The following is a 25,991-nucleotide window of genomic DNA, read 5'->3' as shown; positions in this document are numbered from 1 at the left end:
TGGCGCTATATAAACAGTACATAGCACTATTATCCTGGGGAGGGGGGTTCCTGCAGATGCCGGAGGGTAAGAACAGCTGCAGACAGCCTGTGATGGTCAGCGGGGCCCCGTCTGCAAACGGATACAAGGCTTGTGCTTGCGCGACGGAGCTCTTCTAGCATCTAGAACACCTAGAAAGATCTGGCCACACATGTTCTGAGTCCCGGAACCTGTACTTGTATAGCACCCCCCCATTTCTATTATACTGGGGACCCTTAATGCCCAGGGTCCCTTTCTGCATAGGGACTAAGCCCATGTGTTGATGAGCTTGTTGGCAGCCGGAGGGTTAAGCCCAAATTCGCACAGCAGTGTTATTCAATCCCCATCCTGTCTCACACACACCCACTCGCATTCCTTCACTCGCACTTACACTCACACTAGATACGCACGCATGGAGACCCCCGAGGACGCCCCAGAGACCACCGTTCCAGAGCCCCCTTCATGTGACGTCTCCGTCCATTCAACACGTATGTGCACTTATAATTCTATAGGGTAGCCGATGTACTCTGCGCTTTACAGTGTGAGTACAGGAGTACGGGAGTAGACTCTGTACCGGAGAGCTGACAGTCTAACTTAATGTTATCATCCTCCTGTATTTCTTCTTTATTGGTTTGTATAGCACCATCATATACCGTGGCGCTGGGATATAGTGTTAGGCAGATCGGCCCCATTCGGCCCCCGTCTAGTCGTCCGTTTCTCCTGCTGTAAAGACCTTAATCAGTCGTTGGTCTCGTCTTAGATTCAGGAGCCGTATGTCTATCCCATGCATGTTTAATCCCCTCACTGTATTACCCTCTACCACTTCTGCTGGGAGGCTGTTCCACTCATCTACCACCCTCTCAGTAAAGTAAGACTTTACCTTCGAGTGTTATAAAGCGGGCTGCAAGGTAACGTGAGAAAGCATTAGGGGTGCAATGAGGGCCGTTCAGGGCCTGGAATTGGTTCCGCTGCGGTTCTACCACAGGTGTCGGACACGGGTAACACGCCTGCAGGCAGGAGAGGCCGTTGTCATGCGTTTGGTGGGACACCGAAGCAGCGTTCGCAGGGTGTCAGTGCCGTGTCCGGATAAACTGGCCGTACGAGTTCCCTTTGTTATACAAAACCCTCGTCTCCGGCCCCCCGAGGCGCTAACAGGTCTGCCCTCCGCCGCTCTCCTTCCAGAGATCAGACGGTTCACTCCAAGCCCGACTCGTTGTTACGTTGTACGGCGCTATGGAATAAGGGGCATCAGGGGTTTGGGAGAGGGACTGGTCCCACTGAACAGTGAGGTATGGATGATTTATTAGTGTATTCCCTGCCTGAAGTTCATTTTCGAGAATTACCAAAGTCTTTTACTTTCTAGGAAAAATGTGTCATTGAGGGGGAAGGGGGCGGAAACCTTTAGACCACACCCATCCCCCCGTTACGTGGAGCTCTCGCCCCGGACGGAGCTTAGGTGACCCCATAATGCGACCTGCTGGGTGAGTCAACAAACCCTCGCTGGGTACTTTTCCCTAGAAACTTTTTTTTTTTTTTTTAAATATTCGAGCTTTATAAGCAAAAAGCTAAATTTACGGGGACAAAAACTAGTCGCTACGGAAACATGAAACCTTTTGGCAGACGTAATATTTTTTTTTTATATTTCTTTTTTTTATTTATTTTTTAGAGCATGTGACGGCCACAGATATGTTTCACCCCGCTGGGACCTCGCTCTCTCTCTTGCTGGTGGCCATCGCTCTCGTAGAAGGCACGTGCGTCGTTGACCAGGAAGGGAAAGTCGCCAACTGCAAGGGGCTGCAGCTTCACCGAGTTCCGCTGACTCTCCCTCGTGACGTGGAGGTGCTGGATCTCTCGTACAACAGGCTCAGGAACATACGAACGGGAGACTTCTACGCCTACGCCAAGCTACGCTCATTGGACTTGAGCTTCAACAACATCTCGACGATAGACAATGATTCGTTCGCCTCGAACGTGCATCTCAGGAACCTGAGTCTGTTTAATAACACCCTCTCGGAGATGCCTTCTCTGCTTCTAGAACCTCTGAAGTACTTGGAGGTCCTCGATATGTCGAATAACTTCTACACCTATGCCACCCTCGGGAATGTGTTCAAGAACTTGGTGAACCTAAAGGACTTGTCCATCGGCGGCCCACTGATCCCGACAATCTTGAAAGGTGACTTTGCTCCTATAAAGGATATAGCTCTGAATCGCTTTGCCCTGAAGACCAAGTCCAGCTTAGAAGGTTATGAAGTCGGAGCGTTCTCCGCCGTGAATACGAGCGTTCTCTGGTTCGACATGGCTCTGGATAACCACGCACAGGCTCTGCCGCTCATCCTGAAAGACCTGGCCGGGAAGTCCTTCAACACCATCCGTTTCCGCAATTTGTTTGAGTTCACTTATTACATGGAAGGCGCGGATATATTCTCCGGCCTGGCGCACGTCCATACCCATGAGCTGGTGTTTTTTCGAGGGAAATTCAACGAGTACCTCCTTCGACTGGTCTTGGGGAACGTTCAGATGTCTTCAATCAGAAACCTCCTGCTGCTGTCCATCGACTTCGCCCGTTCTCCAAACTCCAACTGGACCGATGCGCGAATCGAGGATCTGTCGCTGAACAACTTGGTCATAAAGGATGTTACCAACCCGGATATTTTACGATTCGATTGGACGTTTACCTGGTTCAGCAAAATCGTTAATTTGCACATCATCAACGTTAACTTCAATTTTGTCCCTTGTGACGCTTGGGGCCAAATGGGAAACGTAGAGGCCCTGAACATATCCGAAAACCGTCTCCTCGGAACGTATCTCTACAACCCACGGTGCAATTATAAAATGTTACCCCGAATCACCACTTTTAACGCCAGTAACAATCTTTTGGACAGCCTCAACACCGTCTCTCTCTTGACGGCCAGCTGGATAAAGCTTTCCGTCGTTGACCTTAGTTTTAACAGAATCGGAGGCCTTCGTGAGGTTTGCACATGGACGCCGACAATAACCTCTATGAGTTTGAAGGGCAACCTACTGCAGGTAAACGTCTTCCTATGCTTGCCTTTAACTCTACAATATCTGGACATGTCGAATTCCCACCTGGATCGACTAGACATGACTTACTTCAACCGGGCCCTGGACCTGCGGGAACTTATTCTCAGTAACAACAAAATCAAATTCATACCCTCTGGTTGGAAAAGCCCAAACCTCCGAGTCTTGGCTCTTGAAGGCAACTCTTTTGGCGTCATCGACAAAGGGTCTTTCCAGCATTTGTACCGGTTAGAACACTTGAGTGCAGGAAACAATCCTTACCATTGCACCTGTGATCTGCATGCCTTCATCAGGGAGACGCTCTCGGATAGCAATTTATCGCTTATCGATTGGCCACATGGCTACTACTGCTACCACCCAGAGTACCTCCTGGACACAAAGGTTGAGCACTACAGCCCTAGCCAACTACAGTGTGATGTGAGGTTGGTGGTGGCCATATCTGTCTCGGTGACGGCCGTGCTGGTCATCATCTGCATGTTGTTGTGCTGGAAGTTTGATGTTCCCTGGTACCTGAGGGCCACGTGTCACATTATTCAGTCAAAATACCGCTCTAGAAAAAATGGCGACAGCAAAGACTACAACTACCATGCTTTCATCTCCTACAGCTGTTCTGACGCAGACTGGGTTAGGGGGGTGCTGCTTCCACGGTTGGAGGGCTCCACTCCACCCTACAGCGTGTGCATACACGAAAGGGACTTCCTACCCGGGAAATGGATCATAGACAACATCATCGAGAACATTGAGAACAGCCGCAAGGTCATCTTTGTGTTGTCTCGCAGCTTTGTCAACAGCGAGTGGTGCAACTACGAGCTGTACTTTGCCCACCAGAGAGCCATCGGCCACGCGTTCGACGATGTCATCCTGGTGGTCAAGGAGGACATCCGCTTGGAGGATCTGCCCAAAAAGTTCTACAGGCTACGGAAAATGCTAAACACCAAAACCTATCTGGAATGGCCTCCTGAGCAGAACCGGCAGCAGTTCTTTTGGGTCCAGCTGAAGACTATTCTAGGTCAAGCAAACCCCGTTTCTGTAGGACAGGACGGTCTTTCCGTGGTCAACGAAACCACGGTGGACGTTCAGCCAGAGCCCTCCGCTGCTTCTACCTCATCAGGCAGCACCAAAATATTTCCTGGTGGGTGACCCCCGAAGAACTAGGGTCTCCCAATGTATTCATTTCATCACCTGTGACGTTGTATGGTGAGGGTCTCCACCGTGAGACCACCAAGCAATGTTCCTATATCTCCAGTTTGGGACAGGCTTGCCGATGAGGATATTCTGTTTAGTACGCTGTGAAAGTAACTGATGATGATGGTGGGGCGGACTGGTGCATGCTGGGAATATTCTGTTTTATTTAAGCACAAAATTCAAAAAAATTGTAATTTTAAAAAATTGCTGGACAGTGAAGGGAAAAAAGTACCAAATCCCCCTCGCCGGGGTCGGTTGTGCCTCCGACCAATGGCAGTGGCAGATATTAACTTTATGGACTTAATATGAAATAATCTGAAAATTCATGACGTTTCAACAAAAAGTGTCAAAAAAAACAAACAAAAGCTGTTACATTTACTGAAGATCCGTCTCTTCTCGGTTCTATTTAACTTTTTATAAAGATTTAAAAAAAAATAACTTTTTTGGTTGTCAAATCTCATGCCTTTAACAGCCTGCGTCTTTTCTTCCCGTCACTGTATATTTATGCCCTACGTTATACCGCTAGACTGTAAGCTCTTTGGGACAGGGTCTGCCATTATACCGCTAGACTGTAAGCTCCTTGGGACAGTGCCATTATACCGCTAGACTGTAAGCACCTTGGGACAGGGTCTCCCATTATACCGCTAGACTGTAAGCTCCTTGGGACAGGGTCTCCCATTATACCGCTAGACTGTAAGCTCCTTGGCACAGGGTCTGCCATTATACTGCTAGACTGTAAGCTCCTTGGGACAGGGTCTCCCATTATACCGCTAGACTGTAAGCTCCTTGGGACAGGGTCTCCCATTATACCGCTAGACTGTAAGCTCCTGGGGACAGGGTCTGCCATTATACCGCTAGACTGTAAGCTCCTTGGGACAGGGTCTGCCATTATACCGCTAGACTGTAAGCTCCTTGGGACAGGGTCTGCCATTATACCGCTAGACTGTAAGCTCCTTGGGACAGGGTCTGCCATTATACCGCTAGACTGTAAGCGCCTTGGGACGGGGTCTGCTATTATACCGCTAGACTGTAAGCTCCTTGGGACAGGGTCTCCTGTTATATCACTAGACTGTAAGCTCTTGGGATAAAGGTCGGTTTGGCGCAGCGTTGTGGTTGGGTGGTTGTGTAGGTGGCACGTCCTGTTTGTCCCGTCACACACAGTCGCGCAGGTGTTGTCAGCACCCGTTGTCACGCAGCAGACTCTCTCTCCACGCTGCTCTGGAAAGGGGGACCTTTGCTATGTTTTTTTTCCAGCCTTTCCTACGGCAAACAGCCTTATCTGCGCTGCGCACGTAACTCGCGGGGACACACATTGGACACACAATGCACGCAGGTCTGTTGTGTAACCTGCGATAGCTATTTTATTGTCAAGATGCAGATATAATACACAAAGTCCGTCGGCTATGACATCATCCGGCCCCATGCAAGGAAATTATCATCTCTTTTATCAAATAATGACATCCACGTGTTTTTACTTATGGGCTCCCTCATAAAAGAATCACGCCTGTTTAAATTCCCCCGCTGTATTAGCCTCTACCACTTCAGCTGGGAGGCTGTTCCACTTATCTACCACTCTTGATACATTCCATTCTAGCTAAGCCTTTCCCCCTCGTGGAGCTGGATACATTCTGAATGAATTATTCCTTGCTTTCAAGTGACTCTCGAAGAAAGGAATTTCAGAAGCTTGGCTCGGGCCGGTACTTTAATCCGTCAAGTGGGGCAGCTTCTTAAACAGTCGATTTAAGGGCCGCTAAGCGAAGGTGGAACGGTGATGATCTTTTTTGTAAAAGAAAGTAACTTTTTGGAAATAATTAACCTTTTTTAATAAGAAAAAAATTCCAGTAATTGTTTGCCGGCTGCCGAGTTCACCAAGTCCGTGCCTCGGGTCAATAATTCTTCCGGCCGCAGGAGCCCCCGTCCGGTTAATAAGTTATGGCCGATCGTTGCCGTGGGATACCTCATTGTTTGACACGAGAATAATCGTTAGCGGTTCCCCGGCCAACGCGGTCATCGATCGGGGAGCGTCTAAAGGTTTGGAGAGCCCTGAGGGCCGCTTCTTGTTACGCAATCCGGGGGAAAGATCAGGCGCTAACCGGGGGAGGAAGAATTGGGGTTTCAAGATATAATATTATAATGTGACCGTTGTACAGCGCTGCGGACTATGATGGCGATACAACAGTAAATAATAATAATAACCTTGAAAAATGGAGTCCTAGAATGAGCACTTGCTGCAAGAGGCCACATATACTTGATGTAAGAGGAGGCTATGATGTCATAGGAACTGGAGACCATACGATGAGCCCCCATGAGTTTCAAGGGGCCAGAAGCCGGGGGCCGCTCCAGGGACAGGGGGGCGGGTGATTGTGTTTATAAAGGTGCCAAGGACCAGCCAGGGCCGCCAACGTTTCAGCCCCGAGGGTGCGAGGCGTAAATGGTCCCCGGCAATGGGGCGGGAGGAGAAACGGGATTTGGGGAACACGAGGAGGCAATAACCGAGATATATATAGAAGGGGGTGGGCGTGGCCAGAACTCATTAATATGCAGATATTAAGGATGCCATTAAGGATATTCCCTTGTGACCCGAACCGTCCAATCACATTCTTATCCAGCGGGGAGGAATAATCCTTAATAATCTCGAGTTTCTAAGAAGCCAGAGCGTCTGTCTGGGAATCACACGGATGCGTCTGAAGCACCCAGGGATAGGGAGGAGAGTCTTGGAGAGAAGGGCAGGAGGACTCGATAAAACGGGGCAGGGAGAACAGGGATGCGGGGAGAGGGCGCACGGAAATCGGGGCTCCGTTTAACGGAGGAGAACATGAAGAACAAGAAAAGCGAGTTTGCTAGAAGCCGTAATATAAAATTCTCAGGGGCGGAATAATAAGTAATTTAAATAAAAGGTAACGTCCAACAAAACGACAGGGATTCTTGGCGATTATTATATATATTTTAGAGCATTTAAACTATTTAAAGGATAATAATGCCTGGAAATGTGGCCGGGGGGGGGGGTTAATGATGAATAGCAACCCCGCGGGTAATTGTCATTCACAATGAGTCAGTTGGGGGGGGGACTTACTAAAAACCACAAATCGTAAAAATTTCAAGTCCTTTCATAGAATGCAAGCGCGAGAAGAAAAAAACCCCCAACCCTTCCCCAAAGTCCCCTCTGCATAATAAATCCACCTCCCGGAATCCGCCGCCGCTCCGTGCGTATAATCACAATAATAATAATAATAATAAACAGAATAAATATTTATATGGAAAAGCAACAATTTGGTTGAATACTAGAATCCTGCAGAGTAACGACCTCACCGAGCAAATACCGCCTGCGCTCATAAAAACTCGTCCGAAAAATATTTATTCAGGCGGATTTATCAGATAAGCGGCACTTTTTTAACCACAAAAATGATGTCATACTTTGGAATGCTGTCGGTAAACAAGCTGTCGGCAGCCAAGCTGTTGGGGGGGGCTTTTTTATAGAATCTGATTAATTATTCAAATTTCAATGTAGAAACAAATAGTGATTAACACTTTAAGTGCCGCGGTATACTTCAGCAGAAAACATCTTACCTGGGGAGGAAGGCGCTATAAATTGTATATAAAACGTAAAAAAAAAAAGTTTTTTCTTATTTTTTTCTGCGTTTAGGAGAATGTGTGTTATTTACAGCAACGTGCGCAATAAATTCATTTAACCCAATTGATAAAAATGCCGATTTAACCCGCTATTTGCCAGTGAAAGTTGTGGCAGTCTGCAGAGCCAAGTCAGGTATGTAGGTGGTGATGCGGCTTTGTGTAGTACTGGAAACTGGCCACTGGGTGGCTCTGTTGTTCTTTTACATGCACTTTGGGTTTTTATGGGGGGGTTTTTTTGTGGAAAGTCTGATTTTTACTATTTTAGCAGACTGCTGAGGTTTCATGTTTGGCCCATATGCATAGCTGCTAACAGCCCTGGATTCTCAAGAACAGTCAACCATTTAGCCTTTTTATCACAGTCCTGAAAGCAGTCTTTACATGGTTAATAATCTAAGTCTTTATTATTATAATAACCATATCCACACTCTGCTTACAGTAACCCCTTCCTCCCCGGAGCAGGGAGTGTACATACAGTAACCCCTTCCTCCCCGGAGCAGGGAGTGTACATACAGTAACCCCTTCCTCCCCGGAGCAGGGAGTGTACATACAGTAACCCCTTCCTCCCCGGAGCAGGGAGTGTACATACAGTAACGTCATCTATGTAAGAACAGGCAATGTGCACGCAGTAACCCTTCCTCACCGGAGCAGAGAGTGTACATACAGTAACCCCTTCCTCCCCGGAGCAGAGAGTATACATACAGTAACAGGCAATGTGCATGCAGTAACCCCTTTCATGCCAGGGCAAGTGGTGTGCATACAGTAACCCTTTTCACACTGGAGGAGGGGATGTGTATACAGTAACCCCTTTCATGCCAGGGCAGGCGGTGTGCATACAGTAAGGTCTTTCACACTAGTGGAGGGGCATACATACAGTAACCCTTTTGATGTTGGACCGCAGGATGTGCCTACATTAACCCCTGCGACTCAGGAGCAGACGGCATGTGTAGAGTACTATTATTATTTATTTTGTTATATAGCTCCTCTATATTCCGTAGCGCTGCACAACAGGTAACCTCTTTTACGCCGGATCAGGGATAAACCTAATGAGATCACAGACAGGTAGCCAAAAACAATCAAAAAGAAGCCAAAGTTTTGCGCTCCAAGGTATGAAAATAATTGTTTTCTGATAGAAATAAAGCGCCAGCGCATATCCATAATCAGCGGCAGGGAACGATTAGCTAAACCCGTTTCACGCTCGCACGGCGCGGAGCGAGTATCACATGATTCATTACAGAGTGATGCTGAGTATCTGGGTACAGCTGCCATCCGTCCCACAGAATGTGAAACCCGCCAAATGCCCAGGCCGACCCTCCCATTTACCAGCCTACCCATCCTCACATTATACAGGTTTATTTCAACTTAATTAACCCTCACCGTGCCTGAACCCTTTTTTTTTTTTTTCGGGAATTTAGCCCATTTTCCGCATTTGGATTACCCTTCACATTTTTTTAAAAAATATTTCACCACCCCTGCTGGAAGGCTCTTCCATGTACCTACACTCTTTGTTTAGCAGCCGTGCCTCTGCTGGGCTGTGAAGTTTTGCAACATTGTCCCGTTAGCCAAGAAAAACCAGGATTATTTTTAGTGGCCAATGGACGCCTCTCCCTGAGACGGGATGGAATAAGTGTTGTGTGCGGAGGACAGAGCGAGCTTTGAGCTTGTGGCGTGGTGGATACACCCATCCCCTCACCAGAAATCCTGGGGGGTTCTTTCCCTCCGCTTACTAAGACCATGGAGTCTCACAAATACCCCCTTCTGCTGCTCTCTCTCCTGCTCAGACAAGGTAAGACCTCTTCCCTCTGTCCATCTGTCCTGCTGGCTTAATTAACCCTTTCTTCCCGCTCCCCATGCACGTCGGACTCTTCCACCGTGAAGGGTTAAACTGACTTGGGATTTGTGGCTGGCAGAACATATTTCCCCATAGGCGCCTGTATCTTAACTTTTTACCGGAAAAAAAATAAAAACGGTGATTTAAGAAAATGCTGATTTTTTATTATAATTTTTTTTTTTTTACAAATTTCAATTTTAAATATTTTTTTAAATTTTAATGTTGTTTCTTTTAATTTGGAAATTTTGTTTAGCATGTACTGGAAGGTAGTAAATGTCCGTTTTTCTTTTATCGAGGTAACGCAGGACTATTGATACAGCGCATGGTATAGAAGTACCTAAAGATATATATATATATGTCTATAAATATTATTATTATGGATTGATTGATATAGCGCCATCATATTCCGTAGCGCTGTAAGAGCAGAATCAGATTTCATGGGTTTTTTTTAAAGAGATTTTACTATTTATTTTATTTCAGTTACAGTTTAACGGTTGGAATTTATATAATTTTTTTAAAATAACAATTTAAAGGGATATTTCTTGTAAAATGAATTAATTTTGGGGTAATAGTGCCCAAATCAGTAAAATTAACCCTAGGGGTCGCTATCACATTCGGGACTGAGGCGTGAGGCTGCTAAAAAAAAAGTTTATTTTTTGGAATAATTGTAGTTAATAAGCATGAAATTGGGAAAATAAACCCCCCTCTTTACCAATTAATTTAAATTCTGCATCCCAGAATGTGTGATTTTTAAAAACATTTATTCCATATTTTATGGGCGTATTTTTATTAATAATATTATTTGGGGAAGAGATGACATGTTTCTTTTACCGAAGAATTCTAAATTTAAATCAAAATAAATACATAAAAAAACAAAAAACAGAAGTTTGTAACAATGTATCCAGGATGGTTAGAATGTTCACATAACACAATGTACCAGCCTGTACCCGCCTCCCAGCCGAGAAGTCCTGAACCCTGAGATATTTATAGGCCCACAACCTGTATTTAGGGCCGAGCCTACCCTGTAATTTACTATTTTGAAGAATTATAATGGCAGTTTGTGTCTTTTTTTTTGAATTTTCCACCACCCTGCATTGCTGGCATCCCCCCTTAAAGGGTTAACCACTCCATAATCCTTTATAACGGTCTTTACAGATGAAGTATTGGAAACGTACCTTGCGTGTATCCCGGGGAGAGGGCAGCCATCTTTATTTCTGAGGACATGCATGATTATTCCTCCCCATTAAGTGATCTCTCTACTATTGACTGATTGGTCCAGTATATATGTAGAATATTATTACTGTAATTCCTAGATAGGAGGAGGGCGGTATGCATCATATAGGGCACAGGGGCTATATGTACACAGAAGTATGGAGGAATCAGCATTGGTTTCAATGGAAATAGCACCGCCTTTTGCACAATAGGATAGCCCTGTCTAAGCGTGTCCACTCGCGAGGGCCGGAGGCACGGACTCCACCCGGGGCATAATTACTAGAGCTTCCTGCGGGGGGGGTTAGCGGGACAGAGAGTCTGTGTCTATGGGGGGGTCTTATGCCAGCCACAAACATACACCCCCACCCAAATAATAACACTAATTCATCAATCACGTCTTACTTTCATTAGCCGTATGCCTGTCCCATGCATGTTTGATACCCTCACTGTATTACCCTCTACCACTTCTGCTGGGAGGCTGTTCCACTTATCTACCCCGCTCTCAGTAAAGTAAATCTTACATTGCATCTAAGTCTCTTGTAACGTTTTGTCTTCGTATTTAAATGTCTCTCCTATCCCCTCTCTCTCTTCTCTCCCTCAGTCTTTCCTGATCCTTTTTATGCTGCAGATGATCCTGTTTTAGTTATGGGGTAAAGCCATCAGCCATAAGCTGGAGGATTCTGAGTTCCCTTAAATACATGGAGCGGGTGCCCAGCAGATGTGGTAGATGTTCAGATCTCACTTTCTGTTCTCGATCTTCCCCCAAAGGCTTGGTCTCCTCCTTCAATATCGACACCAGGAGGCCACAGGTGTTCCGGGGGCCGGAAGAAGCGCAGTTTGGATATAAAGTTCTGCAGCATGAAGCTGAGGGGGAGAAATGGTAAGCGCCCCCAACCCAGAGGGGCTGCCCCTGACCCCTGCCTATTGCCCTGACCCCCGACCCCAATGGGGCTGCCTATTGCCCTGACCCCTAAGCCTGGGGGCTGCCTATTGCCCTGACCCCTAAGCCTGGGGGCTGCCTCTCACCCCTACCCAGACCGGGGTCGATGTCCAGTTGCCCCAAATCTCTGGTTGTTTGTCTCACAAATGCTCCGCTCATCCAGACCCCCGTCCTACTCACCCCCAGCCCACCTTCCCAGTCTCACCACGGAAACCCATACTAGATCCTCCACGCCTCGTCCAAACCACGGCCCGACGGCACTGAGGAACTCCCCCCCCCGCTATTCTGCTCCCCGTTTATTTTAACGACCCCCTTCCTGCAGATCCATTTAGCAGAAAGTGCCCTTAAGTAATGAACTTCACGGAGCACGGCAACGGAGCGCGGCTCTTCTTCTCCCGTCTGGTAAAAAACTTACCGGCGCTCTGACTTCTCCCGAAAGACCCCCAAACGCCTAATGAGTCTGACAGCAAGTGGGGCTTAATGGAGCCCACGTCCTGTGAGCCACGTCCAGGGAGTGGGTGGACCTCGGGGGATCGATCCATGACGGTCCGGGTCACATCTGGATTACACATCGCGCGGATCGCGCACGCTGCGGGCTTTATGAGGAGGACCACGAGGACTTGCGAAGGACGCGTGTTCCATGCTGGCTTTGGGGGTATCGGCGGAGAATCTTCTCCTCTTTTTTTGTTACACTTGGTATTCTTGAGTCTTTGGAACATTCTAAAGAAAATAGAAAGTTCCACGTACGTCCGGGAACGAGAGCACAGCGGGCCGGAGGAAATCGACTGTCTCAGTAACAATCATTGATTCTGGTCATGGCGCGTTCCACATGCTAACTGTTTAATGACTTCCGTCTGGAAAGCGGTGATTCTAACGCGTCGGCCAAATGGGATCAGCAGACCAGAGATAGAAAACGAAAAGAAAACACAAATAGATTAGCCACAAATTGCCCCAAATATTCCACGTACCGCATTACTTATTATTTTGTTACTTTTTGCGTTAAAACGGCGGAAGCATTCGCTTGTTTGACTTTTGCCTGATTTACCCCATTTCTCTGATGCAGGGTGCTGGTGGGGGCTCCGTGGGACGGCTCCGCGGGGAACAGACAAGGAGACGTGTACAGATGCAGCGTGGGCGCCCAGGCCAACTCCACATGCGCCAAGGTCAACCTGGGTATGTTCTAGTGGGTTCGCCCCTTCATCTTACCCCATCACATGCATAGAACATAACGAATGGTTACATTGTAGCCAGACTTTAATACCCGGAACCCAAGATCGATGCTCCCATCTTGACCTAATTTTGAATTATTTTACGATCACATTACATCCATATGAAAGGAGCTCGCAGATGGAGTAGTCAATTCATGGAATGGTACACCAGCGGAATTTATTAAAGGCTTGAACGGTCAAGCTGGCCTGGGTGCTCACCGCAGGGGGGGGGGGGGCAGATATTTGGCTTGTGTTATCGGTATTGTGACAGTAAGCACTTTTGCCCGTTTCTTCTTGCCCCGTCTGCTTTTCCGTCTCCCGTTTCCGTTGGTTTTGGATCCCCATCGAAGGCGAACTCGCCCTCAGGAATGTCTCCAAAGAAATCAAAAACATGCATTTCGGCATGTCGCTGACCCAGGACACAGAGGGTGGATTCGTGGTGAGTGCTTTCTGCGCCAGGAATTGATATATATATATATATAGGATCAGCCTGGTAAACGCAGATATTTGACATCTTTAATAACCCGGCTCGCCCCGAGTAATAGGCCGTAACAGACTGGCTGCCCGTGGGCCGAGAAGAAGGCATGGTGGGAGGATGGGGGACCCAGAGTGTTTAGGAACCCGGAGGGGTATCTTGAGGACATCTGTGGCATTTCTACGTTAATGCTGGATGGCAGTATTGTGGGGGGTAGGGGTGCTTTAGGCATTTCTGCAGCGTGCTGAGCTCTGCTAGGGGATAGTTGCCAAAATAAGCAACACCGCCTGCTCCGGTCATCGCAGGTAAAACATCCTCGGAGTTCTGGGTAAACAGACAAGTCAGGGTTTATAGAAGCTAAATGTAAATAGAAGCTTGGGATCAGGTAGCCCCTGGGTATCCATGTCCTGTTTTAGGCATTCCTCCTATTACTCATTCTTCTTGGGGTACTTAAAACCCATCTGCCCCATCTCTGATGCCCATTCTCCAGCTGCTGCGGAGACCTTCTCTCCATCTTGGAGGCCACTATGTCTAATGGTTGTCTTCTCTAGGCCTGTGCCCCTCTCTGGTCTCAGGAATGTGGGTCCTCTATGTTCAGTACCGGGATCTGCACCCGGATCGACGGAACCTTCCAGGCGACGGAAACCATAGCTCCAACGGCGCAGAGTGAGTAGCAGAGGAGCCGCCCATCTTTGCGGTTCTCTATGTTCTTCATACATCGGCCGGTTTTTACGGACCATGAGTCTCTTCTCCTAGGATGTTCCACCTACCTGGACATTGTGATTCTGCTGGATGGGTCCAACAGCATCTACCCCTGGTACGAGGTGCAGAACTTCCTCAGCAACATTCTCAGCAAGTTCTTCATCGGGCCGGATCAGATCCAGGTCAGTATTGGGCAGGAGGCACAGCCTGTGTGGCCAGGCGCATGTTCTTCATCTCCACCTCGGGGACATCTGACCAAACAATATGTCACGACGCAGGCAGTTTTTTGGGAGGGGGGTTCTATACGATACAAGCCGTTTTCCTGTCTGTGGTTTACATTCAGCGTTAATAACTTTGAACAGCTGAGCGTTGCACAATTGTTACACAAACATGGAAGTTTATGCATGAACCACACACAGCTGGGAAAAGCCAACGTCATCCGGAAATGAAACGGTGACACGCGCAGGTTTGGGGAAAAATGCCTCTAGGGTAGCACAATCGCCTCAGAACACGAGCTTGGAGAAGGATCGTGTCCACAGGCCTGGCTGAGCCCGCTGCATATCCCCAGTTGATGTTGGTGGACGTTGATGTTGGTCTAATTTTCCGACAATGGCCACATTCTCTTTTTTCTCCCCGGACAGGTCGGGGTCCTGCAGTACGGAGAAGTAGCTGTCCATGAATGGTCCTTGAAGGACTTTACAACCTCCAAAGAAGTCGTGGAAGCAGCCAAAAACATCAGCCGGCAAGAGGGCCGGGAGACGCGGACAGCGTTCGCCATACACAAAGCCTGGTGGGCCGTTTAGTTCTATTCTATGGAGCGCGTAGAGTAGAAACGTCCATCGTCATCAATGTTTCCATTCCAACTTCATATTTATTCACTCAACATAAATGGGGGGGGGGCTTCGGAGACGGCGCAAATCAAATTCTGGGTGATGAGCCAGCATGACAACATCTATTCCCGTTCTTATTCCAGCTCTGAAGCGTTCAGCCCCGAGCGCGGCGGGCGGAAAGACGCCACTCGACTCCTCATCGTCGTAACAGACGGAGAATCCCACGACGGAGACGAACTGCCCACGGCGCTACTGGAATGCGAGAAGCGTGACATCACGCGATACGCCATCGCGGTACGCATCGGACACGTGAAATCCACAACAGAAAAAATGGGCTATCGATGAAAATGACGTCACCGTTGCTTCTCGCTTACAGGTTTTGGGCAACTATATGAGAAGACAGCAGGATCCGAATTCCTTTATCAACGAGATCAAATACATCGCCAGCGACCCGGACGAGAAGTATTTCTTTAACGTCACGGACGAAGCTGCTCTCAACGACATCGTAGATGCTTTAGGGGACAGAATATTCAGCTTAGAAGGTAAAATGATAAAGAACGCGACACGAAATCTAAAGACAGCTGGTCTCAAAAAACACGTGCAAGGAGCTGGCCCCTCTCGGCATGCTCAGCGATGTACATATCATGCGTACAATGTAAATAACACACTTTGTTTGCTGCATTGTGTAAACCAACACTAACTCTACAGCCGGAAACCAGGCCGCGGGTGGGCTGGCGGTAGACGGTCGGAATCTTTTTATTTTCGGTGTGTTTCTCGGCAGGGACGTTCGGGTTTAATGAAAGCTCCTTTGAGCTGGAGATGTCGCAGGTTGGCTTTTCCATGCACATGTTAGAGGTGAGTGACGTGGACGAACTCTCTGAACGTGAATACGGGTCGAGGAATGGCGGAGTTGGGAGGAGGAGATCTTCGAAGCCTTCCGAGATACGGACGGTGCCCAGGGTTGTCCCCGTGCTGACCAACAGACGTTAGAGCGAAAGGTTATGGTGGTCTTCCCATACATGTGCCCCAGGCCCCAAATGGTTAATCTATGTGGTTAAAATAAATAAAACATACGTCGCTCTTCGCTGCCCTCGCCTTCTGCAAACATATATGTTTTTCCTTGCTCGGATTTGATTGCGTGTCAGATATTTTCCATCTTGTAGAATGAGCCCTGACGACAGCTTCCTGGTAAAGGAAGCCCCGCGTAGCTCTGTGTTAATTGTGTTTATTTACACAATCCCAATCAAAAAGGCCGTTCTGCCCCGCCACTCAGGGGTATAAACGGTACCTCTGTGATCCTTTCCGTCTAGAGCCCCTGACCTGCTCCATACCCCAGAGGAGCGGGATTTTATCCTCAAATCCTAGTAAATCAACACGTTTCCCAATGCGATGATCTGATAACCGCGCAAACTGGCTTCCTTTGGGGTCAAAAGGAAATCTACCCCTTTATTCTTGGCCACAGGTAAATATTAGCACCTAAAAGCATTAGATGGCCACTTAGCCAACCTATACTACTTTAAATAGCAGCAGGTATAATACATTTCACAGGTCAGTGCGTATTTAGTTACTAAACAGAGAAGATACAGGTCCTCCCTATAACATGCCGCCATATTGGTCCTCCCTGTAACAAGCCGCCATATCGGTCCTCCCTGTAACAAGCCGCCATATCGGTCCTCCCTATAACAAGCCACCATATCGGTCCTCCCTATAACAAGCCGCCATATCGGTCCTCCCTGTAACAAGCCGCCATATCGGTCCTCCCTGTAACAAGCCGCCATATCGGTCCTCCCTGTAACAAGCCGCCATATTGGTCCTCCCTATAACAAGCCACCATATCGGTCCTCCCTGTAACAAGCCGCCATATCGGTCCTCCCTGTAACAAGCCGCCATATCGGTCCTCCCTCTCTCAGACCTTTCTTTTCTCTCGTCAGGACGGGATTCTGTTTGGGACCGTGGGTGCGTACGACTGGGACGGAGCAGTGCTAAAGGAGTCCAGCCGGGGCCGTATCATGCCTCCTCGTGCCGCCTTTGAGAAGGAATTCCCCATAAAGATAAAGAACCACGCGGCTTACTTGGGTACACCATTAACTCAAAGTCCCCAAATCTCCACCACGACGTATTTTGTTAATGCCTCTAATATTTGAACGTTATTATCAACCCCGCAGGTTACACGGTGTCCTCCATCACCTTGCGGAACGGGAAGGTTCTGTATGTGTCCGGTGCCCCGAGGTTTAAACACAAGGGTAAAGTCATCCTTTTCGAGATGTCCGGTGTGGGCAAAGTATCCATTTCCCAAGCACTGGTGGGCGAACAGGTTGGTGCCACGGAACCCCGGTCATTAAAAGTGATTTAAGTGGCAAAGTGTATAGATCAAAAGTTTGAAATGTGTATTGCGTGGAAGAATAATCAGGAATGTGTATCTCCAGTTAAAAACCAGAATTTCAGATTTTGATCATTTCTATTGCTATAAAATCTTCTTCTGTTTGTCTTTTTCCTCCTCCTCGGCAGATTGGCTCCTACTTCGGCAGCGAAGTGTGCCCTGTCGACGTTAATGGAGATGGGGCTACAGATGTTCTGCTCGTGGCGGCTCCCATGTTCCTGGGGCCACAGAATAAAGAATCAGGAAGGGTTTATATCTACAGGGTCGGCCAGGTGAGACCGGGAGGCTACGAGGCTTCCTTCTGTCTGTCATTCTGTCTGTCCGTGAGTCCATTATCCTGGTATATGATTCCAGGACGTTCTATGGTTACCTGCCGTTTCTTAATGTTTTCAGTTACATCTAGCGTTGAACGGCACGCTGCACGCAGACCGAAAGGTCCAGGACTCGCGTTTCGGATACTCGATGGCGACTGCCACAGATCTAAATCATGACGGACTAAATGATGTGGTTGTGGGCGCGCCGCTGGAGGACAACCACAGGGGGGCGCTGTATATCTACCACGGGTACCGCAACACCATCCTTCCAGCCTACAAACAGGTAACATTGTACCAAAGTGATGTGCCGTACAAACGATTTGGCTTCAGAACTTGCCACGCTTAGTGTAAGTCAGTTCGGTTTGCGTTATGGCTTCGTTGTCTTCTTCTAGTGGGCTGGAAGCTGAATAAAAAAAGCTAACAGATTGAACATGGCGGGAGTTAAAAACAGGGGCGAGGGGGGCACAACCTAAACCAAAAATGACACACAGGAGCATTTAGGCTACACAGAAGGGATAATTTAGGAACCCCGGCGTGGGTCAGTGTTTGTCTTGGCCCATTCCTCGATTCATCATCAACAGAGAATCGACGCCTCGTCCTTCCACCTCGGACTCAGCTATTTCGGGCGCAGCGTGAGCGCACAGATGGACCTGGATGGAGACGGACTCGTGGACCTCACCGTTGGCGGCCAAGGAGCTGCTGTCATGTTGAGGTACTGGAACCGTAAATTTATATTACGAGGTCATAACAACGGTCTGGCCCATTGAACGTATAATTATTACTCTGCTTTTCTGATGTGTTAAGTCTTCCGTAAAACTTGCTTTCAAGTGATATGTTCTAAGTAGCCTCAAAACTCTACTATACAATGATACAATGAATATAAAAGTTTCACCGTTTTACCCGCCTATCATGTTATAGATTGATAGATGTTATTGTATCCCAGAACTTCTTACATCAGGAACTATCCTTCTGCAGCGGGGCTAATCGTGTCTTTAACCTGTAGGTCGAGGAGCATTGTCCGGGTCAACGCATCCATGCTGACAAACCCTTCTTCCATCAACATGGTGCAGAAGTCCTGCCACCGTTCCGGCAAGGAGTCCGTCTGCCTGAATATCACAGTCTGCTTCTCCGTCACCTCCAAGACGCCTGGAAAATGGGACAACCGTTTCGGTCGGTACTCGACGTTTCTTCACTGATTACAATCTCTGTAAACGATTGCGATTTGTTACTTTGTCACAGACGACGCACTTGTTACACTTCTGATCGTAGGTCCATGGAACCTTAAGGTCCCTTTTCTTCTTTTACTTCATCAGGTCTTTCTTATAACCTCTCCTTGGATGATCGAAAGATCACCTCTCGTGCGGTATTCGATGAAAACGGCCAGAAGCAATTAAGCAAGCGTATCCGGGTGACCGCGGGGAAAGTCACTTGCATGACCCTCGGCTTTCATGTCATCGTGAGTTCACGTCCTACCAGACCTTGCTTACAACGGACGCGTTTTAAGAGCCGAGGTGGATCGAGTAACCTCCTTGCTTGCGAGGAAAGCTTCTTGTTGAAATCGCGCAGCCCCAGCTGGTTCCATTCTTGGGAAAAAAGTTTATGTAGAATCTGATACCAACTGGCCGTCTAGTCTGCCTATGCTTTTCTGCTATAAAAGTTTGGTTCTTTTTGAAGTCTTAAGATGTGGCTAAAGACTTAAAATTACTGGTTGTTTTTTGTTTTTTGGTGTGTTGCCCCATAAAATCCTTTTTAGTGTTAAATTATTAATAGGTCCTCTGCGCCATCACCTTCCTAATTGCGTTCTGGTTCTTTTGTCGCAGGAAACTGTTGACTACTTGAGGCCAGTTCTGGTTCTCCTGCGATTCAATCTGAGCGATATAGAGTCTAGCCCGGTGCTGGATGACCGATGTCCCTCGACTGTCAAAAAGCTGGTGAGCATCACGACCCAAAGCTTTCCACCCGTAATCCGATCACATGTTCCTGCCACATGTTTGCCTTTATACACCATCATAAAGACATTGGAAGAGGTCATACGGGTTGCTTTAGCCGCTGGTGGCCATTATCTCGCCGGGTGAGCTTTTATGAAGATGTCTCCATGATGTCTCTCAGGTTCCGTTCTTCAAGGACTGTGGCGAAGACAACGAGTGCACCGCAGATCTGGTCCTCAGGGCTCGTTGGCACAACTTTCTACCAAGGTGAACACCTGGTCTTAACTAAATACTCCATGGCATGATGGGGTCCATTTATTTAACACACGGTCCTCTTTTGTTTTTCTTTCTCTCATCTTCTAGGGACCAGCCCTATATCGTCCGGAGAGACCAGAAAAAGGTATCTGTGGACATCATGCTGAAGAACAAAGGGGAGAACGCGTACAACGCCAGCCTAAGGGTCTGGTTCTCCAAAAACCTCCTCTTCTCCAGCGTTTCTACAAAGGTAAGTCTCCCAAACTCAGCAGAAGGCAGTCTGGTTACTCGGAGAAGGAAGAGAAGACAATGGCTTGTACTCGTCCGCTCGGTCTCTCGTCGGTCCAGTAGAGTAAACCCAACGGGGAAAGAACTGATATTCCTTATTGCATTACAGGGAGGCACCCAGAACAAAGTGGAGTGCACGGCTCTGTCCAACGACACGCGGCTCTGCAGCGTCAGCTATCCTGTTCTCAAGTCCAAAGCATCGGTAAGGCGGATATACTCAGTCTATTCCATCGGGGAATGGGTACGAGGCCTGGCAGATCACATGGTCCACCGGTATAATAAACAGCAAAGGACAGGTTTTGAGTTTTTATTTCTACAAGTGGCTATTTAAGTATCTCTATAAGTCAACCCCCCCACCCCCAAAACACCTACAAAATCCTGAATTCTCACCGCAATAGCAAGACCTACCCAGTCCACTCTTTGAAGGCATTGGGAAGATGCATCTCAGGAGGCCATGCCTTCCTCTCTTTACAGGTTTCCTTTGGTTTAGAGTTTGAGCTGAGCTGCTCCACTCTCTTGAATCGCATGCAGATCAAACTTAACGTCACCAGGTAAGCCCACTCCGCATATACTTATGATAAAAACCTCTAGATTGTAAGCTCATATGAGCAGGGCCCTCCTCACCTGTTGTTTCTGTATGTCACCTTCTTACGTTCAGCGCTGCTGAATCTTATGGCGCTATATGAAACAATAATTGGCGTGGTTATTCCTCCCCTTTGAGTTCTCTCTCCCTTGTTGCAACAGTTTCCGTTTTATTTCCTTTTCTGGCAGCGATAATACCGAAATGAACGAGACTCTGCACGATAACGCAGCGGAGCTTTTAGCATCTGTCCGATACGAGCCCGAAATCTTCATCTTGAGGTGAGGATGGAAAGCGCAGACCCAGAGCTTCGTGCGGGATGAAGTCGGGCTTAAGAACTCGGGGTAGGGCTTGTTTGGCCATTAACTGTTCCTGAGAGCAGAGTTTTGTCAGAATAAAGGCCATCTCTAGCTGGGGGGATAGCTACGGTTTCGATAAAGTTCTGCTAGTCCCCAGAGCTTGCAGTCGCCAGTAAGTACAGTGGAACTGGTGAGTCACAGCTCCGCTTCTATTAACACGACGGGGTTTTATGTCTCTCTGATCTGCAGCGAGTCCAGTCTGAACCGATATGAAGTTCAGCCGGCTTGGACGTTCCACCACAAGCAAGGTCCAGAGTTCAGAACGAATTTCAAGGTACAGTGAAATGCGTAGGGTCTTTACCACTTCTGCTGGGAGGCTGTCCCGCTTATCTCTCATCCTTAAAAGTGAAGCGAGTGTTCTTATCACACTTGACCCTCTTGTTTTAGATTATGGCCTCTTCCTCCAAAATATATTCTGCTTTGAAGACCACAAGAGGACTCTCTTGATAGATTTAGTTGGCATTGGTTGGCAATAGTTGGCAGATTTACTTATAAACAACACCCGAGAGGAAACACAGAGAATCGTATCTAACGGGCAGAGGTAGAAATGTAGGAGTTTGCTGCCTCCTGGCGGCCACAGGCAGTGAAACAGCTTCTTATGTCGTCAATGTACCTGCTGGTTTCTCTTGGTCAGGTCCAGTATGTCGGCTGCTACCCGATCCACAATGCGTCAGTGCAGATCCGTACCCCGGCGATGGCCCACGGGAGCTCCTACTTCCTGACGGTCTCCAGGATAATTGCCGATAACGTAAGAAACCGGGGGTTCCTCTGGCCGTGGTCTCCCGAGTTCAGGCTTTGACAGCTCTGTCAATAAACGTTTGCCGTCCGTTCCCTACAGGCCACGTGTTTTTTTTCCAACGTGACCCAACCAAAAACACCAGTAGCTCCAGTTCACCAGGAAGACCTTCTCCACACGGCGATCCTGGTGAGTTCGCGCAGAACGGAGGCGAGATAGCAACACCAGGTGCTCAAAAGTTACCTTAAGTCAGCCGTTACTTCTGCTCTAAGTTCTTCATAATCTTTGAGATGGAAGGATTTAGGGTTTTTATCTTATGACGTGGCCGCTCACCCTCGGGTTGGGTTGTGGGGTCTTTGATCTATAGCACGGCGGGCGCTAGGTCCCGACTAATGCTCCAGTTTCCCGTTTCAGAATTGCAGTAACAGCTGGTGCGAGACCATCACCTGCCTCATCCCAAAGCTTCACCAGAACAACGACCTGTCCATATCCTTACTACGCGTCATTCACAACCAGTTCTTCGCAAAGGTTTGTGAAGGTCTCCTTCTAACTACCCCCGATACCAATCGGTGTTAACTTACAGAGGGACGCTTGTATTAAAATGAATACAATAGGAAAGGGATGGTAGGTATTGGGAGGAAGAACTGGTACCTGTAGTGTATACGAGCAGATGATGGACATTTAATGAGAAGGTCGTCTAGAGGTAGGTGCCAGGAATGCGGAAGTGGATGGACGTTCATAAGGTAAGAGGGAGTGTAGAGGTGACCATTGTTAGATCCCCTGTTTTATATTAAATCCTATTTTGTTTCCCCAAAAAGCACGCTTTTAGGTAATCCATAGGTTGGTGAGCGTCCTCGGTAATCTCTCTTACAGACCCCGGCCATCAGACTCCAAGAATAGCGGCCATGGTATCTTCTGACAATGGTCTCCTTTGTTACTCACTCAATACAGATTTTTTTTTTCTTTGGGAAACAATGATCTCATATCCTCTCCCAAAAAACTAAAAGGATCTGGCTGGTACCATTAACCCATTGAACCCCCGAGCAAAGCACAGCGCAGTGCATAATTTGTCACTTTACGGGGGGGGGGGCGTCTTCATAAAAGAACCCACTGTGTCGGGCACTGCATAATTCAACAGAGAACCCTAAAAATACCTAATTTTACATATAACATGATAATCCCCAGAAGGCACCTGATCGGCTATGCGTGTGAGATTCCAACTAGAGCAGGAGTTACACAGGTGCCTAAAACGCTTAATTACAATATTATGCTCCAAAATCACCGTTATATTTGACAGAATCATCATGAACTCACCATTCCTTACCGTACAGGCCAAGTTCCGTTCTATCAAAGTGGTCAGTACGTTCACTCTCCGCCTAAACGAAGATGGGATCCTGTTCACGGACAGCGGGGGACATCGGAGAGAGGTAAAGAAATCTGGAAAGAAAAATCATCATCTGTTTTATTCTTTTCCACAACTTAACCCGCAAACATACCCATATATTTATTCTGGTAATGCTTGGCACGTGGCACAGAAGCAAATCACAGTTTAGTGAATAAGCTCAAAACAGAATCTTTCAAACTGCTTCATGTTTAGGACAATCGGTGGGGAGACGTGGACCTTGTAGATCCCAGGTAGCCTCAAACTGTTAACCTCTGGTGCTACAAAACCAGAATGATTTATCGGACTGTTACTTGCCCTTTCCTCCAATCCAGGGTGCTGGGGTAGAAGTTTCATAGCGTGGCGGCACGGGGCGGCCCGTCCGAATTCCGCCACGTTGTAGTTATCTGCAAACCAGACGCAGGTTATCAGACTGTGTCTTCTTCTCGTCCCCTGCAGAGCGTCCTGGAAGTCCTGCAGCCGGTTCTCCTCTCCATCTCCCTGTGGATCCTGATTGGGAGCGTCATTGGGGGCCTCCTTCTCCTGGCTCTGATCATCTTCATTCTGTGGAAGGTTAGTACCCATTCCCATCTCCCCAATAACTATGACTGTAGTTACAGAAATACCAGGATATCCCAGACTGGAGGGACTGGCCCACTATTAAAACAGGGTTAATCAAAATGTGGTCCTACATCTCCATAATCCACAGTCCTTTTGTTTGAGGGAACATGCTGAGCCACCGATGGAGACCAGCATCTTGGCTGCACCTGCCTCATACACATCCAAGTTACAATGTTTCCTTTTTCCTCCTCTTCTAGCTGGGATTCTTTACAAGAAAGACACAAGGAGAAGAGGAGAAAGTAGAGTCCGATAAGGAAGAGCAATGACCACATTGAGAATAAGATGAAAATTTCTTCACCAAGATTATCATGTGGACTCCATGCCAGACCCCCACCCCCCCCCAGACAGTCCTGTCTGGACTTACTGAGATTTTACAGTAATGAAACCTAATTATCTAACATGAAGAACTTTTGTAAAAAGAATTGTCCTTCTCAAGGACGGACGTTCGTTACGAAACCGACTCATGCTAAGACCTCTGCAAGAAGCAGGTGAGATACCTTCAGACCAACCCCTGGAGGGAAAAGCTGCTGGCAAACTGTGGTCATGAGCTAAAGATTTATCTGGAATTCCTGGTGACAAAGGAAAACTGTGACGGGAAGGAGTAGGTTCATCCGCCTACCAACATTTCCCTGTTTATCGCACAAGAGAAACCGCAACAAAGCAACGGGACACTAAGGGTAAAACATACAGGAACAGACAGAACGTGGCCTTTCCTTCCACCAGGAGATGCCCTGATGCTGCTCTCAACTGTTTTGGGCTAAACATCCTAATATTTACCATGATATCATCATCATCATCATCATCACAAGTAGCCTCCACAAAATCAAACGGTCAACAAATGCGTTCAGGGCAAATAAAACAGGACAGGGGGCAGAACCTTTAAATAGGTGTTCCTGTTATCGATTAATATTCCTTTAAGTTATCAGACGTTTCACACATTGTACAAATTCTACTGCTTGAACCAACACCCAGTATGCATGTTTTTGGGCAAAAAATTTAATGCCATTATTTTTTCTTAAATAATAATAATAATAATAATGGCTCCGCTGGCATCAAACAGTTTTATACATTTCAGCCGTTTGTGGTACTTTTCTAAAGACAATGTATTCGCAAAATAAGACGCGACACAAGCTTTACAGATCTCCCGACGGCCCCCAAAGACGGGACGTCAGAGGTGGGGGACACTCACAGGTCTCACTCTTGCGCATGAAAAGAGATTGTGGCCGTAAAGCTCTAAAACTCCTGTTATCATCGTGACGGTCCAACCAGAAGCAGCATCCAATTAATTGGTACTGGCCTTACGACTTTGCCCCAGAGTCTCCTTGGGGATCACAGCTAGTCTGATACATCTTGCCCATTCTTTGCCAGTTTGGACCAATGTTTCTCTCCATGGTAGACCACGAACTCAGAGGTCCCTTCTTCAGATAGACGTAGAAGGACCCTCTAAGGTCTTAAAAAGCTCAGTAACATCGCTATGATTTGTGGTCATTAGGAATTATCTCCAACTTTTTCCCCCAATATTCTTTGTCAGAATGAAGATTTTTTTGGTCTTTTATTCTTTTTGTACTTTTCTGTAAATAAATATTTTATTAAACATTATCTCTGTCCCAAGCTCTACTTACTAGTAAGAAAGACCCTCGAAGTATCAGAGATTACACGGATTATTCCAATCAGAGCCCTCCGAGACTTTACTCACAATACGGCAGCTGGTGGACGATTTGTCCACCAGCTGCCGAGAAAACCCTACCCTCTGTTGATTTAAATAGGTACTCAGCCATCGCTGATCACCTGTTCTGATGATCTGCCTGATTATTCCTCCCCGTAAAGTTATTGCTCCGCTATTGTTAAGTTGCTGATTGATTCAGACAGCCTTCATAAGGGTGGGGGGTGAAGAAGGGAGAGAAAATTGTTGCTTGCCTCGACTTACATTATTCATTTATCGCGATGTATGAGTCACGCTGATCATTCATCGCGATGTATAAGTCACGCTGATCATTTATCGCTATGTATAAGTCACGCTGATCATTCGCCGCGATGTATAAGTCACATGCTGATCGTTCGTCGCGATGTACAAGTCACGCT

General features: G+C 47.4%; 2 protein-coding genes across 2 annotated transcripts; both read left to right on the top strand.

Annotated features, from left to right (window-relative positions):
* Nucleotides 1–430: 430 nt before the first annotated feature.
* Nucleotides 431–4,250, top strand: LOC128504378 (toll-like receptor 2). The gene is made up of 2 exons (XM_053474413.1): nucleotides 431–506; nucleotides 1,685–4,250. Exons 1-2 carry the CDS (start codon nucleotides 431–433, stop codon nucleotides 4,195–4,197), a joined length of 2,589 nt encoding a protein of 862 aa, XP_053330388.1. The 3' UTR covers nucleotides 4,198–4,250.
* Nucleotides 4,251–9,530: 5,280 nt separating this feature from the next.
* ITGA10 (integrin subunit alpha 10) lies at nucleotides 9,531–24,829 on the top strand. Its single transcript, XM_053475049.1, has 30 exons — nucleotides 9,531–9,655; nucleotides 11,681–11,792; nucleotides 12,916–13,025; nucleotides 13,411–13,499; nucleotides 14,087–14,201; nucleotides 14,292–14,419; nucleotides 14,879–15,027; nucleotides 15,211–15,361; nucleotides 15,444–15,609; nucleotides 15,849–15,922; nucleotides 16,999–17,143; nucleotides 17,233–17,381; nucleotides 17,576–17,719; nucleotides 17,841–18,044; nucleotides 18,343–18,473; nucleotides 18,765–18,931; nucleotides 19,075–19,217; nucleotides 19,582–19,692; nucleotides 19,871–19,956; nucleotides 20,053–20,194; nucleotides 20,342–20,434; nucleotides 20,707–20,783; nucleotides 21,004–21,093; nucleotides 21,361–21,445; nucleotides 21,806–21,919; nucleotides 22,010–22,096; nucleotides 22,322–22,435; nucleotides 23,239–23,334; nucleotides 23,748–23,861; nucleotides 24,107–24,829. The coding sequence occupies exons 1-30, from the start codon at nucleotides 9,604–9,606 to the stop codon at nucleotides 24,173–24,175; spliced, it is 3,507 nt and encodes a 1,168-aa protein (XP_053331024.1). The 5' UTR covers nucleotides 9,531–9,603; the 3' UTR covers nucleotides 24,176–24,829.
* The last annotated feature ends 1,162 nt before the right edge of the window (nucleotides 24,830–25,991 follow it).

This window comes from Spea bombifrons, chromosome 9 (assembly GCF_027358695.1).
Source record: "Spea bombifrons isolate aSpeBom1 chromosome 9, aSpeBom1.2.pri, whole genome shotgun sequence".
NCBI lineage: Eukaryota > Metazoa > Chordata > Amphibia > Anura > Pelobatidae > Spea > Spea bombifrons.
This window is presented reverse-complemented; position numbering and strand designations above follow the sequence as displayed.